General features: G+C 35.8%; 1 protein-coding gene across 2 annotated transcripts in view; it reads left to right on the top strand.

Moving 5' to 3' along the window:
* Positions 1-6,446, top strand: part of hip1rb (huntingtin interacting protein 1 related b) — a 46,236-nt gene extending 39,790 nt beyond the window's left edge. For both annotated transcript variants that reach the window (XM_081713952.1, XM_035526652.2), the window contains 2 exons: positions 2,877-3,104; positions 4,631-6,446. In XM_081713952.1, coding sequence (XP_081570078.1) covers positions 2,877-3,104; positions 4,631-4,639 — 237 coding nt within the window. In that variant the 3' untranslated portion in view covers positions 4,640-6,446. The remainder of the gene's footprint in view (positions 1-2,876; positions 3,105-4,630) is intronic.
* Positions 6,447-15,866: the final 9,420 nt, after the last annotated feature.

Raw genomic sequence — 15,866 nt, 5'->3', positions numbered from 1 at the left:
TATTCTCATCTTGTCTAGTGAATTTTTTTTATTATTATTTCCTGACATGTTGCTTGTGTTCATACAATATCCACACTGTTCATGGTGTCAATGATGTCTAAATAAATAGGATAAATCAAGGCAAAATTAAAACATTGCCATGACTGTGTGGGATGTTTATGAAGATGAACTGAAACCAAAACAGTTATGCAGCCTAGTAGATTGACAGTCTTGACCAGCAGGGAACACCTCTGTAACCAGCCATTGGAACAGATGTCTGTGTCCTGCAAAAATGATAGAAACAGTGTTAGTCTCCATGGATTCTGTTGTTTATGACTGGAGTGACTTTTGAGTGTTTGAGGAAAACAATTATGAGTAGGTTTTCCCTACTGGAAATACTCAGATAATGTCTTTTTAATATCTTTGTGTTTAAATCCTTCTCCAGACTTTTTTTCCTATTCAAACTATGCTAACAAGACAAGGTGATACTCTCAGTTTTAATCTGAATTGATACTGTAGCACTAACAACTGCCTAAACAATCCCTTTGCTTTAGAAAATATCATAGACGTACCTGCATTGGAATCAAGTTGCATTCTTAATTAAAATTTAAGATTGCATATAAACTTTCTAACTTCACAGGGTATCTGTGTACATTTGCTCATGGACTATAATTTTGGATTTCTACATTTCATAGAAACATGCCTTAAACCATATGATTACAGGTATTTTTAGTGCATGTACACCACCAGGATATAGTTACAAGCATAACTCGAACACACAGAAGGGGCAGATGTGTTCCTCATATTTACGAGTTGGCATTCTTTTAAAAAATAATACATGAGTTTGTTACATCTTGGCAGAGATTGGAAATGGGCACAATGGTTGGTTGTACCATTTCACTGTTGGTGTTTATTGCCTCCATCACCATTATAATCAGGGCTCTGAAGTGGTTTGTAGGTGGGGAGAAGATACAAGATGTTTTCTGGCTAACTCCAATTAAGGCTTACATAGATGATATGACAACACTGACAACTACTGTGCCTTGTACCTGGTGGTTGCTAGAAAAGATAAGTGGGCAAGGATGAAGGACACACTTAGCAAGTCTAGAAGTCTTTCAATTGTTAAAGGAAAACTTGTGCAGGAAAAATTCTTAATGGAAGAAGAAAATATACTGACCATAGTGGAGAAACCAGTTAAGAGTTTAGAAAAATGGTACAGTACAGTGCTAAATGATAAAGTGCAAGTTGTGGGGCTAAAGATTGAATTGATGAAGGATATTAATCATATCAAGAAATCATGTCTACCAGGTAAGTTGAAATTGTGGTGTCTGAAGATTTTTGTTAGGATCCAAGTATGTGGTGATCAAAGTAGCAGCACCAGTCACAGAAGTAGAGATTAAGTGAGTCACCATGCAGAGCTCTTTAGCACTAAGGGATGTGATTGTGCAAATGCAGTGCAGAAATAATTCAGGTAATTCCTAGAAATCTACATCACCAGAAAGAATGGGAATGATGACTAGTTTTATTTGTGAGAAGGAAGAGGCAGCAGGTGTGCTGCAGAAGTGTCACAAGGAAAGCAAGGCCAAAGGTTTTTTGGGAAAATGTAGAGAGGAGGAAAATCAGCTGGCAAGAGCTGTGCGCAATGGATGCAATTTCTGTCAGGTTTCTGCTTGGAGCAACTTACAAAATTCTTCCAACTCTGTAAAAACTTGGACAGTGGGTAGCTGAAGACCTTAAGTGTAAATTATGTGTGGAGGCTGGCATGCTGAACCATATTTTATTGGTGTATAAGGTTAGTTTGTTGCAGGGTTGATATGTGTGGAGAGACAATCAAGTGCTTAGCATATTGCCATTTTTATTTTATGGTATACACTGAGATGATGTACATCGCATTGCCTAGTGGTTTTAATAATAAAGTGATTAGGTTTGTGCAAGAGGGGCAACATGTTGGAGAGCAAGCACAGGCTATAACTATTGGTAGTGAAGCTCAAAATTGGAAATTGCTAGGCACACAGTGTATTGCATTAGCTATGCTGAGGCTGGGCATGGTGGTGTTCTCTGAAAGTAAATGTAGTATTTTATAGAGTAAACAATTCCATTTGAGGATGCAGTGGTTGAAGCTTTTGAAAGGAAAAAGCTGAAGTACACAGGCTTGGTGGCCGAGGTGAGTGAATGTAGGTGGTAAGAGTATATCAGACCGGTAGAAATGGGTGTTGACAGATTTGTAGCCAAGTCTGCCACATCATTGCTTGTGTAGTTCGGCCTTAGGGGCTGTAAATAAAGGGTAGCTGTGAAGGAGTTATCAGAGGTAGCTGAAAGGGCTAGCCAGTGGTTGTAGATACAGACAGCACAGACCTATTGGGGTAACACACCATAAAGGATGGAGTGGCTGAGGTCATCATTGTGTAATGTGGTAGATCTAAATATGTATGCTTATGCTATCTAATGCTGAGAACATGCCTTCATAACCTCTAGATTACACTACTACAACACATTGCTGGCTGGCTACCCTGCTGTCTCTTTAACTGAGCTTCAGCTATTTCAGAATGTGGCAGTCCACTTTCTCAAAAGGAGAAGGAAGTCAGAGCATATTACCCTGGTCTTATTAACATTAGCAATGTGTAGCTTATGGAGTTCAAGGTTATAATGCCCTAGGATATCATGCTGATCATTAAAGAGCAGTTTGCTTGTTTGCTTGTTTGCTTGTTTTTGTTTTTGTTGTTGTTATTATAATTCCTAAACTCTAGAATAGCTTTCCCGAAAAATATTAGGAACATAAACTGAGATGCATATATCAAAATTAAAAACTTACTTATTTAGACTGGCTTACACATAGTTTGTTGTTGTATTATTGTTTTGTGCAAAAACGTTACGTAGTCCACATACCCTTCCCTCAGGTGAAGGTCCTGGAACTGGAGAGCATGCTCGAAAATGAACGCCTCCGTCTGGGAGAGCTACGCAAAAAGCACTATGAGATTGCCGGGGTTCCACTGGAGCAGGTAGCCCAAGACAATGGTCTGCGCACCCCTTCGCCAACTGTGCCGTCCTCCCCGAAACCCTCTAAACCTACATTAATGAAGAAACCAGCTCTTGCTCAAAAGCCCAACATTCCACCCAAAACCATGGTAATGCTTCCACTGATTTGTGCATTATTAATCTTAAACGTACCTACCTAATTATTCTGTAAGGTCATCTTGGTAAATGCTACTGACAGACTTGGAGAGTTGGAGATGAGGCTCTAAATTGAGCCTAATTCTTTGCTGACATAAATACTACTCAGGTGGGATACATTTTCCAGATATAAGTCTGTGAAGTAAAGCAACCTAGAAGGACTTTTAATGTTTATAGACCGTTTGCATAGGATAAGAGATCTGTACAATTTACAGTTTATCTCAGATTATTTACCAAAAAAGTTTTAAATATTAAATATTTTGTCTTGGGGGCTATTATGAAATAGGTGCAAATGACTTGGATATGTAGCTAAAGAACACATTCATAAGCCATACTGCAATTTTACATAGGCACATCAGCTGTAACATTTAATGTGTAGTATGGATTATGTATGTGGAAGTTGAATTTGTAGGAAATAAAAGTTAATGGGCTATATAACACATACTTAAGCTATAACTGTGTTACTGCACACTAATCTAAATGTACGAAAGCATCATCTTCAAACAAGTCTCTTTAAGCACCATCTGTATTTTATTGCTGTGTCATATACTAATCGCTGCAAAAATAAAAGTAAATGTGTCCTCAAATGCCTCCATACATAAGAGAAACAGTAAAAACTTCATTAGATGATATTGACAAATATCCTTTTATAGACCTTTTTACATAGAATTTGATTGTTTTTATAATGCTTTTAATTAATATATTATTTATTCATAAATAAGGCTTTTATTACATTTAAAGTGTACATGCATACCTCAAAGTGTGTATGCATGTGTGTAGTGTTATTTATATATATATATATATAAATAACACTGCACACATGCATACACACACATACACACACACACACACATATATATATATATATATATATATATATATATATATATATATATATATATATATATATATATTATAATTTTTAAAAACCTAGCCTAAGAACTTTACTGTGGAGTAGTGGAGAATTTCCAACATATTAAAGTGAATACAAACAAAAAGTTAAAACGCTACAGTTCAGGGTGGTTCATGGATCTGTATTACTGGTTCTCTTGATCACTTGGGTAGCCAAATTATTCATCAAAGCAATGTTATGAATCAATTGAATCCTTTCTGTTAATGCTAAATTAACAAAAGTTGTTCCTAGCTCACACCCTTACATAAGCATTTAGCTTCCTAACTATTTAGAATAGAATACTTACTTTCTATCCCTAATACTGTAAAGTAATACATTACTTAAAATGTGAACTCTAGTGTATTTAATGTTGACACTGCTATCTGTATGACCCTCTATTAATCTATGTAATGTGAGTACTGTTATTTGAGATCATTTTTGGGGCAAGTAATTTCTCATTTATAAATTATACCCTGTGTTTACCACAGAAAGTGATTGTATGCTTGAAAGTGGTATTGGTGAAAGATGGACTTGGTGCATCTTTTAAATATAAAAGGTTAATTTACATGCATAATTCTTTCCTTACAGTACAGGTAAACAATTCCTGGACAAATATTGCTGAACCTGGATCTCCCTCTTAATGGACACTGCTGAAAACCCTTTTTTAAGTAATCTTGGGAAGTTTCCCCTTTCCTTTGCTTTTGTGCCCGATTCTCCCATGTTGTTCTCCCTTATTGGATGAATCATTCATTTGCCTTGGTTATTAAATGTTCTCCAAAAAGGTAAGTTGGAAACTTTTTTTTCCCCCTCAAATCTGTTCTATAAAATACTGAAATGGTAAGGTGTTGTTATATTATCGTCTAGCTTTGATATATATATATATATATATGACATTTCCTTTTACTTCAGAGAAGGAGGATTTTAAACAAGGCAAAGATTGTAGTATGGAAAAAGCTAGCATTTGGGTTTGTTTCTTTTGTTTTTCTTTTGCATTTGTTTTCTTGTGTTTATTTCCTATGTGTATTTTGTATTAATTATTTGGTTTGGGATAGATGTGTACTGGGTTGAATATGTTTATTTCCACCTCATTTAAATCTATGTTATGTGACTGAGCTAAATATTTCTTGATAATTCTAATATTTTTCTTTCTAAAATATCTTGAAATGATCATTTGAACAAATTACAGTTTGTAACTTTTCTCTGTTTGGTTTTTTAAAATGATTATCTAACAGTAGTTCAAACAAATCTGTGTTTATATAAGTTCTATTTTATAGACAATTGATTCCAAATGACTTAGCACAATGTTTTTTCTTTTTCATTGGCCAGTTCTCTGAGCTTGATTTCTAATTGCCTATTTTCTCTGATTTCTAAATACTGTTTTTAGAAAATGTGGGGTTATTGCTTATCTGGAAGTACAGAGGTGACTTGAATGAAGTGGGACTAGAAAGTAATAAAAAGGATTAATTATCCTAGCACATTTACTCAGTTACTTGCTTATAATGAGAAAAGTGGTGATCTAGATCAACTCCTGGAACGACTACTACATATTTATTAATTTCATAATGAGACATTTAAAAATATATATATGATAAATTGAACACTCACAAAGAGCCCATTACTCTCAAAATGTTGGGTGACAGTTCAGTTAGACCCAATATGCTTTTAGATTGCTAATTTAGATTAATAATTAATGCACAAGTATTACTCTGTCAACTTGCATAAATAAATGTGCCTTGCTTCCCTGATTCCCATCTTCTCTGAAAACATATACCTCTTGCTTTTGGGTTGTTTTTTTGTTTTTGTTTTTTTTGGGGGGTTTTGTTGTTTGTCTAATGTGTTGAGGGTTTTTTTAATCACTTAGGACAAGGTTTGGTACTAAATGTTTGGTACATGTAGTTTTATACTGTTACATATACAGCATTGTTGTTCTAATTGTTTTGGAGCACAAGGGACTAAGTACATTGGAGCAGTGTCTATTTCAAGTTTTCCTTTAAAACACTTCTTAGAACATCAGTTTTGCCATTTGATCTCAGCAGATTTTGGTTTCAGACCCCATGTAAAAAATCTTCTTTTACATGAATCCATTGATGGTTGGCGCTCTATGGACACTCCAATAAGTCTGCCCAGTTCCAAGGTCTTATTACTAAATATGTTACATACTATTTTCATTGCTTTTTTTCAAGGTCAAAATAACTGTGTTACAGTGGTGGAGGAGAGTTCATATCTACAGAGTACTGTAAAGTTATTTTAATTCTTGGAAAGAGGAGCTTAAATTAAACTTTTTTTTTCTTGACTTTATATAACATCTTTATAGATCCAAATCAGTTAATATATTTTAGTCATGTTTGATTGTCTCCCTGTACTAAATGCAAAGATTAAATGAACAATAAATGTTTATAATGGAACCTTTTTTTATTGAATTGGTGAATATTACTTCACGTAGAACAAACTGTTTGTGTCTGTACAATGTCAAAACAAAGTAAATAAGTACAAGTAGATAAAATATAAGAACACATGAACTCTACACATGCTAACCTTTTTATTTGGCCAGGTTTTTTTTTGTTTGTTTTTTTTTATTGCTTTGCCTCATTCACACTGAATTTGAAATTTAGAAATTGGTCATACAGTTATAGCCCAAACCTATTGGGTGCATACATGTAGGGATTACTGCCCTTCATAGTCCTCCAATTTTGAAATGCCAAAAATAATCTGTTGACTGCTCAGTTTTTTTGTACATCAACAGTTATTGCACAAGAGGAGTGAATAATGTGTACAGTTAATTCATGATAACATTTGGTAGTCTGTTGCTATTGTGTCTCAACAAGAGGACTAAAGGTTCAGTGGCAATAAATCAATGGTTACTAATGGATACTAAATATAACAGTAAACGTGCTTCAATTTTAATCTTTTGTACATGTCCTAAGGTGTGCATACTGACAAAATGGCATAAAAGCAAAGCAGAGTTACAGATATTGAAACTGTGTAAAATTTGATTGATTTCAGTCTACAGCATTTATCTGGTAAATTGACCTAACATATAAATGTAAGGAAACTTGCTGAAGAGATTTTGAGGGTTTTTTTCAACTTGCAAAAGCAAGTGGTGTATTTTAGAACTTGAAATTAAATAGTGCTTGACAATAAATTTTGTCTTATGACAATAAATGTTCTGCTAGTTCAGGTATTAATAGTCAACCATTTCATTTAAATTGGACATTACAAGGATCAGCACAGTTTAGTAGTTCAGAGGATTTTTCTTCTCTGGTGGCATCATAGTTTTTTGTTTTTTTGTTTTTTTTCATTACTAAATGTCCTTAAGAAAGCTTTAAAGAGCACACAGTATTACCCTGTGTATTAACAAGTGTATTACTATGTCTATATGTAGCTTCAGTAAGCGATTCATAAATTCCATAGCACTGGAATCAATATTGTTACTAATATGAATATTCATATCCATAATAAGGATTATCTGGTCATAACCCTAAGAATAATTGAAATAAATTCAGGGAAAAATAAAAAACTGATTTTTGGAACATTTTTAATATTTGGCAATTGTATTCAAGTCTCAGTCTGATTATTGTAAAGCTGTACCACCTAAGAACTGTACTGTGATTGAAGATTTAAACTGATTGGAGTAGTTAGCATCTGTATCACCTCCTCTTTTTTTTCTGTCTTACTAATTGAAACAAGCTTTATAGGTAGGAAGGCAAGTTTTAACAAGGGTTGCAGTGCTATCATTCTTAAGACAGGTTTCCAGTAGAAACATACCATATTGATATTCATGTCGAACTTTGTATGGATCAGGGGTTTTACTAAAATTAGAATGGTTAATCACCCAGGTTGATTGCTTGATTTTTTTTTTTTTTCTTCAGCTGCTGATCAAAACTGGACTAAAATATAGGACAGAGTTTACACAGTCAAATCTACAGGGGGACTGGAATGCTTGGACATCTCGGTAGTGGAAGCTACTGCCATTGTTTAGTAAGGGTTCAAGTTACATATAGGAGGCAGAAAGAGTCTTGTGAAAAATGTTTGCTGGCTGCAGGCCATCTTTCTTACCCCTCCCCCACCCCCCACCCCCCACCCCAAAAAAATAAATAAATAAATAAATAACAATTATCAAAACATAAGGAGAAGTGGCTGCACCCATTTGGAGTTATAGTTATTTGCTTATTTCCACCAACTTTAGATTATGTATAATCCATCATGTCTGCTTTTTGTGGGAGCTGAGAAGTATGGCCAGTAAAATCTGACCTCTTGAGCTACCTATGCTTCTCTCCTGAACCCAAGAATCCCCTTATTCCACACTGCCATGGCCATCTCGGACACTACAACATGAAAGAGAGCTTGATCCAAACTCCTGAGCCTGTGGTCCTGGACCCCTTTGCTTCACTGTCCCCTTTCCCTATTCTTGGTTTCCCTATTCTTGGGGGGGGGGGGGTGTTGATGATGAAATTATCTATCAAGGAAGTGCAGAACAGTGAGAATTCTCAACAACATGAAGAAAGCTTCAGTCAAATCTGCAAAAATATCTCAAGTCCATTTATTCAGTCCATTTACAGGAGTGGAATTTCATGTTTACAAAACTTTCCATTTCATTTCCATTCTGAGGAATAAGGACCTAGACATAGATAACCAAACAAACAACATTGCTGTTGGCAGTGTTTGTTTTGTAAGACCTAACTGGAAAATAATGTTACTACAGGTACATTTTGGAGTGTATTCTGTCATTAAAAGTCAATTGTGTAAATGTGTAAATCCTTCATTCTAATATGAATTAAAAACTGAAGGGCCAGTGTTTCAAATACAAAAGCCTAGAGTGCAGCAACTAAGTACCCAAAACAAATCCAAAATTCAATCTTTTGAAAGCCATTGTGGGTACAGCCCATTTTAAAATGTCAAAATATACCTAAAATAAATGTGATGGATTAATTTTGATGTTTGATGTAATATCTGCATGCTATAATCATTGCTTTGAAGTGAGTGCAATTTTAGAGGATAACATAAATATAACTTTGCATCTTTGAGTGTATTGTATCCAAGTGTGAGGCCTTTGTGTGTGTGTGTAAAAAAATAGTGTTGCAAGATGACCACTCTGCATAGAAACGCACAAAGTTAAAGGCGTCACGCTGGGAAAAGTTGGCAAAACATGCAGGCAAGACTGCCAAAGCTGTGCCAAGTGGGCCATCATACCATGTGTGACAAATACTAATCTTATCTTTTCCTTAATATATTATGTATGTATGCTAAAAATAGGTCTGTGTAAAGTTTATTAAGCAGCTTTGCTTATTTATTTTTTATCTAGTGAACAAAAAGAAAAATTGAGACAAATGCTCTTTTTCTTTCTGAATTGTGAATGTGCATTGATGAGGGAACATTGAAAGACACGGTTCACCAACAACAAGATCGCATAAGGGTCAAAGAAAGATCACAAAACAATTACAGTAATGATGAGGACATAGTAATGTGTCCTCACTGTTTCAATTTCATTCATGCATTCCTTTATGCCCATGCTAACATCTATCCAATCTAGGATGAGTTCATCCATTCAGAAATGAAAATATTAATTCTAGGCTATTTTTGTTTGAATTTGTATGTATACTTTGCTTTTATATGAATGAATGTAATTAATTAATAAGATATGTGTTTCATGGGCCAAAATACAATTTGTAGAACTGTACCATGGGAAAAATAGTGTGTACATCATTTATAGCCATCCTGGATCACATTGCCCTTCATTTGTCATATACTTAGTGAGTTTGCCACCCTCTAGTGGAAATTGTTTTGTTTTATATAATGTAGAATTCTATTTCAAATTGCCACATTTCTAAACCGTTGAGAGTAAAGTGACAAAAATAACAAAATGTTTAGTGAGTTAATTCTTAATAGAATAGATTGTGCTTCTTTAAATTTGGAGAAGAGGCCTACCGTGCCTACTGTGGTAATGAGGCAAAGGATTGAAACTAGCAACCGACAATTACCATGATGTAATTAGCACAATACAAACTAATTTGGAAATACTGTTTCATTCATTGCTGTCAACATTCTCTTAAAAGCAACTACATTCTGCAAATTGAATCCAAATAGAAGAAAAACAGTGGGAGTATAGTTAAATGTATCAAAAATAATACTATAAAGTATAAGAATATAAAATGTAATATATGGACGGTACTGTGCAAAAGTCTTAGGCCATCATTAGATTTGTTGTTTTAGGAATGTTATATATACAGCTTTGGAAAAAAATGAGACCACTGAAGTTTTTTCTTAAATCACCATCTCCACATGTACAGCAGCCATTCCATTCAAGTGTTTGTTGAATTCCTTCACAGACACACCTCATTCTACTTAAGGACATGCTGACTAGGTGATCACCTGAACAAAATCCTGTTCTAACAAGCAACAGTATAAAAACTACAGCTGCTGTCATTACTATTCTCTTGTTTTAGATCCAGCTGGATGGGGAGAGCAGTGCTAGAACTTCCCAAAAAGTAAGTGTAGTCAAAATAAAACTACAGACCATGCCAAAAGAGTTGAAAAGAGGTTCTTAATGAGGAAAAGAAGGGTTCAATTGTAGCTTTACTGCCAGAGGGATACAATAAGCGTCAGGTTGCTTCCATCTTGAAAATTTTAAAATAAGAACAAGGTCAGGCAGCGAACACATGGGACAACAAATCAGACTGGCAGAGGTTGAAAAATGACTCTCTATTGAACATGATGATCGCCACCTCATTTGAATGTCACTTAACAACCATAAGATGACATCGTGACCTACAAAAAGAATGGCATGCGGCAGTTGGGGTGAATTGCACATGGAGGATTGTTTGAAACGGGCTTCTGAAGGCAGGGCTGAAGTTGTGCAAAGCTAGAAAAAAAAGCCTTTCATCAATGAGAAGCAAAGAAGAGCCAGACTGAAGTTTGCAAAAGACCATAAGGATTGGAATGTAGAGGACTGGAGTAACATCATCTTCTCCGATGAGTTCAATTTTCAGCTTTGTCCAACTCCTGGTCATGTAATGGTTAAACGGGTACCTGGAGAGGCCTACAAGCCAATGTCTTGCACCCACTGTGAAACATGGTGCAGGATCGGTGATGATCTTGGGGTATTTCAGCAAGGCTGAAATCAAGACCCTATCATGGCCAGCCTAATCTCCAGACCTGAACCCCATTTAAAACCTCTGGAATGTGATCAAGAGAAAGATGGATGGTCACAAGCCATCAAACAAAGCCGGTATCCTGGAATTTCTGTGCCAGTAGTGATGTAAAGTTACCCAACAGCTACATGCCTATTTTAATAAAAATGGCCAGGTTAATCTCTACACACATCATAATGCTATTGGAAGACTTGACTTTGTAATGACAATGAAGAATAGAGAGAGGTACTGTACTGTGGTACTATAGCCTGCAACCACTCTACATGTATGCTACATGTAAATTTATTAACACAGTCATTAAAAATACTGGCATAAAGACCTCAAATAAAGAAAAATACAATGCCGGGTCTTAACCTGACACCAATACGTAGTATGCCGGATGAGTGTCTGAGTCATAATGAGAAAACACAAAACTAGATCCAAAACCAGTACAGCAGTAAATAAACACAGGCAAACAAAGCCAAAGTTCAAACCAGAATCAGAATCCAAAAATACACAGCAGATGATCATAACCAGAAAAACAGGAATACTATAAATGCTCAGTATGCACAAGAGGCAATACTTCGCAAAGACAACATGAACCTGGTGTGAAAAAGTGATTGCCCCCTTCCTGACATGTTTGTCACACTTAAATGTTTCAGATCATCAAACAAATGTAAATATTAGACAAAGATAACACAAGTAAACACAAAATGCAGTTTTTAAAATCCAAACCTACATGGCCAGGTGTGGAAAAAGTGATTCCCCCCCACGGTTAAAACATAAATTAACTGTGGTTTATCATATCTTTGGAAAGCTTTCAATTTCTCTAGCCACACCCAGGCCTGATTACTGCCACACCTCTTCTCAATCAAGGAATCACTTAAATAGGACCTGCCTGGCAAAGTGCAATCCAAAGAAATTCAGGAACAAATTAGATACAAAGTGATTGAGATTTATCAGTCTGGAAAAGGTTCTAAAGCTTTGGGACTCTAGCGAACCATAGTGAGAGCCATTATCCACAAATGGCGAAAATATGGAACAGTGGTGAACCTTCCCAGGAGCGCAGCGATGACTCATCCAAGAGGTTACAAAAGACCCCACAACAACATCCAAAGAACTGCAGGCCTCACTTGCCTCAGTTAAGGTCAGTGTTCATGACTCCACCATAAGAAAGAGACTGGGCAAAAATGGCCTGCATGGCAGAGTTCCAAGACAAAAACCACTGCTGAGCAAAAAGAACAAAAAGGTTCGTCTCAGTTTTGCTAGAAAACATCTTGATGATCCCCAAAACTTTTGGGAAAATACTCTGTGGACTGACGAGACAGAAGTTAAACTTTTTGGAAGGTACTTCAGAAGGTACTTTCAGAAAAGGAACATCATACCAACAGTAAAATATGGTGGTGGTAGTGTGATGGTCTGGGGCAGTTTTGCTGCTTCAGGACCTGGAAGACTTGCTGTGGTAAATGGAACCATGAACTGATGGAGAATGTCCAGCCATCTGTTCATGACCTCAAGCAGAAGCGCACTTGGGTTCTGCAGCAGGACAATGATCCAAAACACACCAGCAAGTCCACCTCTGAATGGCTTAAGAAAAATAAAATGAAGACTTTCGAGTGGCCTAGTCCAAAGTCTTTATCTGAATCCAACTGAGATACTGTGGCATAGCCTTAAAAAGGCAGTTCGTGCTCGAAAACCCTCCAATGTGGCCGAATTACAACAATTCTGCAAAGATGAGTGGGCCAAAATTCCTCCACAGCACTATAAAAGACTCATTGCCAGTTAAGGCAAACACTTGATTGCAGTTGTTGCTGCTAAGGGTGGCCCAACCAGTTATTAGGTTTAGGGGGCAATCACTTTTTCACACAGGGCCATGTAGGTTTGGATTTTTTTTTCCCCTTAATAATAAAAGCCTTCATTTAAAAACTGCACTTTGTGTTTACTTGTGTTATCTTTGTGTAATATTTCATTTTGTTTGATCTGAAACATTTAAGCGTGACAAACATGCAAAAAAATAAGATATCAGGAAGGGGGCAAACACTTTTCCATACCACTGTATATTAGCATTTCAGATCTTACAATATGAGTAATTATAATGGTGTTGTTTGAATATTATATGAAATGGCTTTATTGCATTGATAATTTATCTATAGGTTCTAATAAAATAAACTGTTCAGCCCAAGTGTATTGTGAAAGCAGATGACATACAGAATACAGTTTGGGTAGAAGGTGGAATGGAACAAGATTTTCTAGCTGAATGTTTTTGGTGCATTTTGGTGCACTAAAGTGAAGAGGATATGACAGTCTTCTTACAGGTAACCTAAATTGATGCCTTCTGAGACATCTATGATGTATGTAGATTGCATTAAAAAATGTATCATTATTTCACCTTTATTCTTGAACAATTTCTCTTTTTAAAGTTCCTCTCCTGGTAAGTGTTTATGTGAGCAAATTGAAGCAGTTAATTGTTTACAAATCATATTATATATGGTATTTCAGATCAGCTCTGAAAAAAACATTATAGTAACATGGCTTGGGTAAAACTCATGTGCCCTGTGATTACAGACATGACCAGTGAACAGTTGAATAGTGGTTCTCCGGTTCAGCACACCAGCTATGTAACAACCAACCCAACCCATTTTTGTATTCCTTGAATGTTCCCCTAATGTTAGGCTATGGGATAATTTTTTTAATGTTCTGGAAATATTTTAACATTGTATCCAGTTTTTTTTTTGGTTATCAGAATATTCTATAAAATGTTCTCAGAACATTAGAGGACAAATGTTCAGGAAATGTTCATAGAACACATTTTGTCAAATCAGAACGAAACGTAAGAATGTACTCATGGGTGATGGAAGGACTGGATGCAAGTGCTTGAGCATCAACACAGATACAAGAAACAAGCTGGCAAATTCAAAGACACAGGCAGGCAGAAGGAGGAAATAGTCCACTTAAGAGAAGGCTAAAACAGATAATCAGCAAAATCGACTCTGGTTATTAATGCAAGAAGGCAAACCTGATAAACAGGCCTCTGAGGCTTAGTATGCAGCATGAGAGACTTTGAACTATAATTGGGGAAAGGCTAACAATCTTGTTAGGATGCTCCATTAACATTATGTTCAGCAGAACATTTCCTCATAACTTTTGTGAGGGCTTTCACTTAAGTGTTAAAGGTTCTTCAAACTTACAGGTATCTACTAAATACATTTTTAAAAAATAATTTGTATTATCACCACAGAGTGCAACCATAATTATATTGTGACAAATAAATTGTAATATAGAATCTTCAGCTTTCTTTTGAGACATAATTTTTTATTAGTACATATTTTACATTTTATAAGCAGCTTTACATTGGAGAAACCAAGAGAAGGCTTGCTAAGATTTGTTGATCATCTTCAGTGCATTAGAATTAAGGATTTGTCATTTCCAGTGGCAAGGCATGTGAACCTATGAACATTGCAGTAATGACATATCTGTTCCCTTGCAAGTTGTTGGTAAAGACAGCAGTGAATCTAGGAAACTCAAAGAAAAAGAACTGATAGGCACTCTCGGAACTTTAGAGCATCATGGAATGAATGTTATGATTTAAACTTCTAGTTGTACTTTTTATTATAAAAATTTTCTAATATATAAACTGCATGGTCTTTATTATTAGATTAGATAACCCCACAAGGCTGGTTCTTGTCCTTTCTTGTGCAGTGGTGTTGAAAATGTAAGGTGAATGGTGTGACAAGGAAAAACATCCAGGATCCAGGGGATCCTGTGGATATAGACAGCTTATTGACTAAAGCTTATTGACTAAAAGGGTTATAGGAGGATGTCAAGAATCACAGGCACAGTCAAGTGAATAGAATAGAATAGAATAGAATAGAATATTCACTTGACTGTGCCTATTTGTAGAATAGAACAGAATAGAATATTCCTTTTTTTTACAATGTAGAAATTTGTCTTAGGCATTAAAAATAAAATATTCACAAGATTCCTGACAGACAGTAGACAAAGTTATGCATTTTCAACAGTACATAAATAGCATACATCATGTATCATATCATTACAAGTCTGATTCGTTCATGATTTCTACTGCATCTTCTAAGAACTTATAAACGTTCCTGTAATGTGTCCTTAATCATTAAGTATTGCAGCCTGGTCTTGTTTTTTCCTTCAAACGCCCAGGGCTTTGACAGAACCCATGGCATGATGGATTACCTCAAGTACTAGGAGACTTGAATTCAAGATTTAATTTTGTCTGAAAAGCTAATTTTATCCATATTGTTTACTTATACACTGCCTGACCAAAAAAAAAAGGTCCCACACTCTAATAATTCATTGGACCTCCTTTAGCTTTGATTACAGCATGCATTCGCTGTGGCATCGTTTCCACAAGCTTCTGCAATGTCACAGCATTTATTTCTGTCCAGAGTTGCATTAATTTTTCCCCAAGATCTTGTATTGATGATGGGAGATTTGAGCCACTACACAAAGTCTTCTCCAGCACATCCCAAAGATTCTCAATGGGGTTCAAGTCTGGACTCTGTGGTGGCCAATCCATGTGTGAAAATGATGTCTCATGCTCCCTGAACCACTCTTTCACAATTTGAGCACAATGCATCTTGGCATTGTCATCTTGGAATATGCACGTGCCATCGGGGAAGAAAAAATCCATTGATGGAATGAGCTGGACATTCAGTATATTCAGG

Source organism: Electrophorus electricus, chromosome 1, assembly GCF_041902795.1.
Source record: "Electrophorus electricus isolate QZ-2024a chromosome 1, ASM4190279v1, whole genome shotgun sequence".
NCBI lineage: Eukaryota > Metazoa > Chordata > Actinopteri > Gymnotiformes > Gymnotidae > Electrophorus > Electrophorus electricus.
The sequence above is the reverse complement of the archived record's forward strand: the minus strand, read 5'-3'. Positions and strand labels throughout refer to the sequence as shown.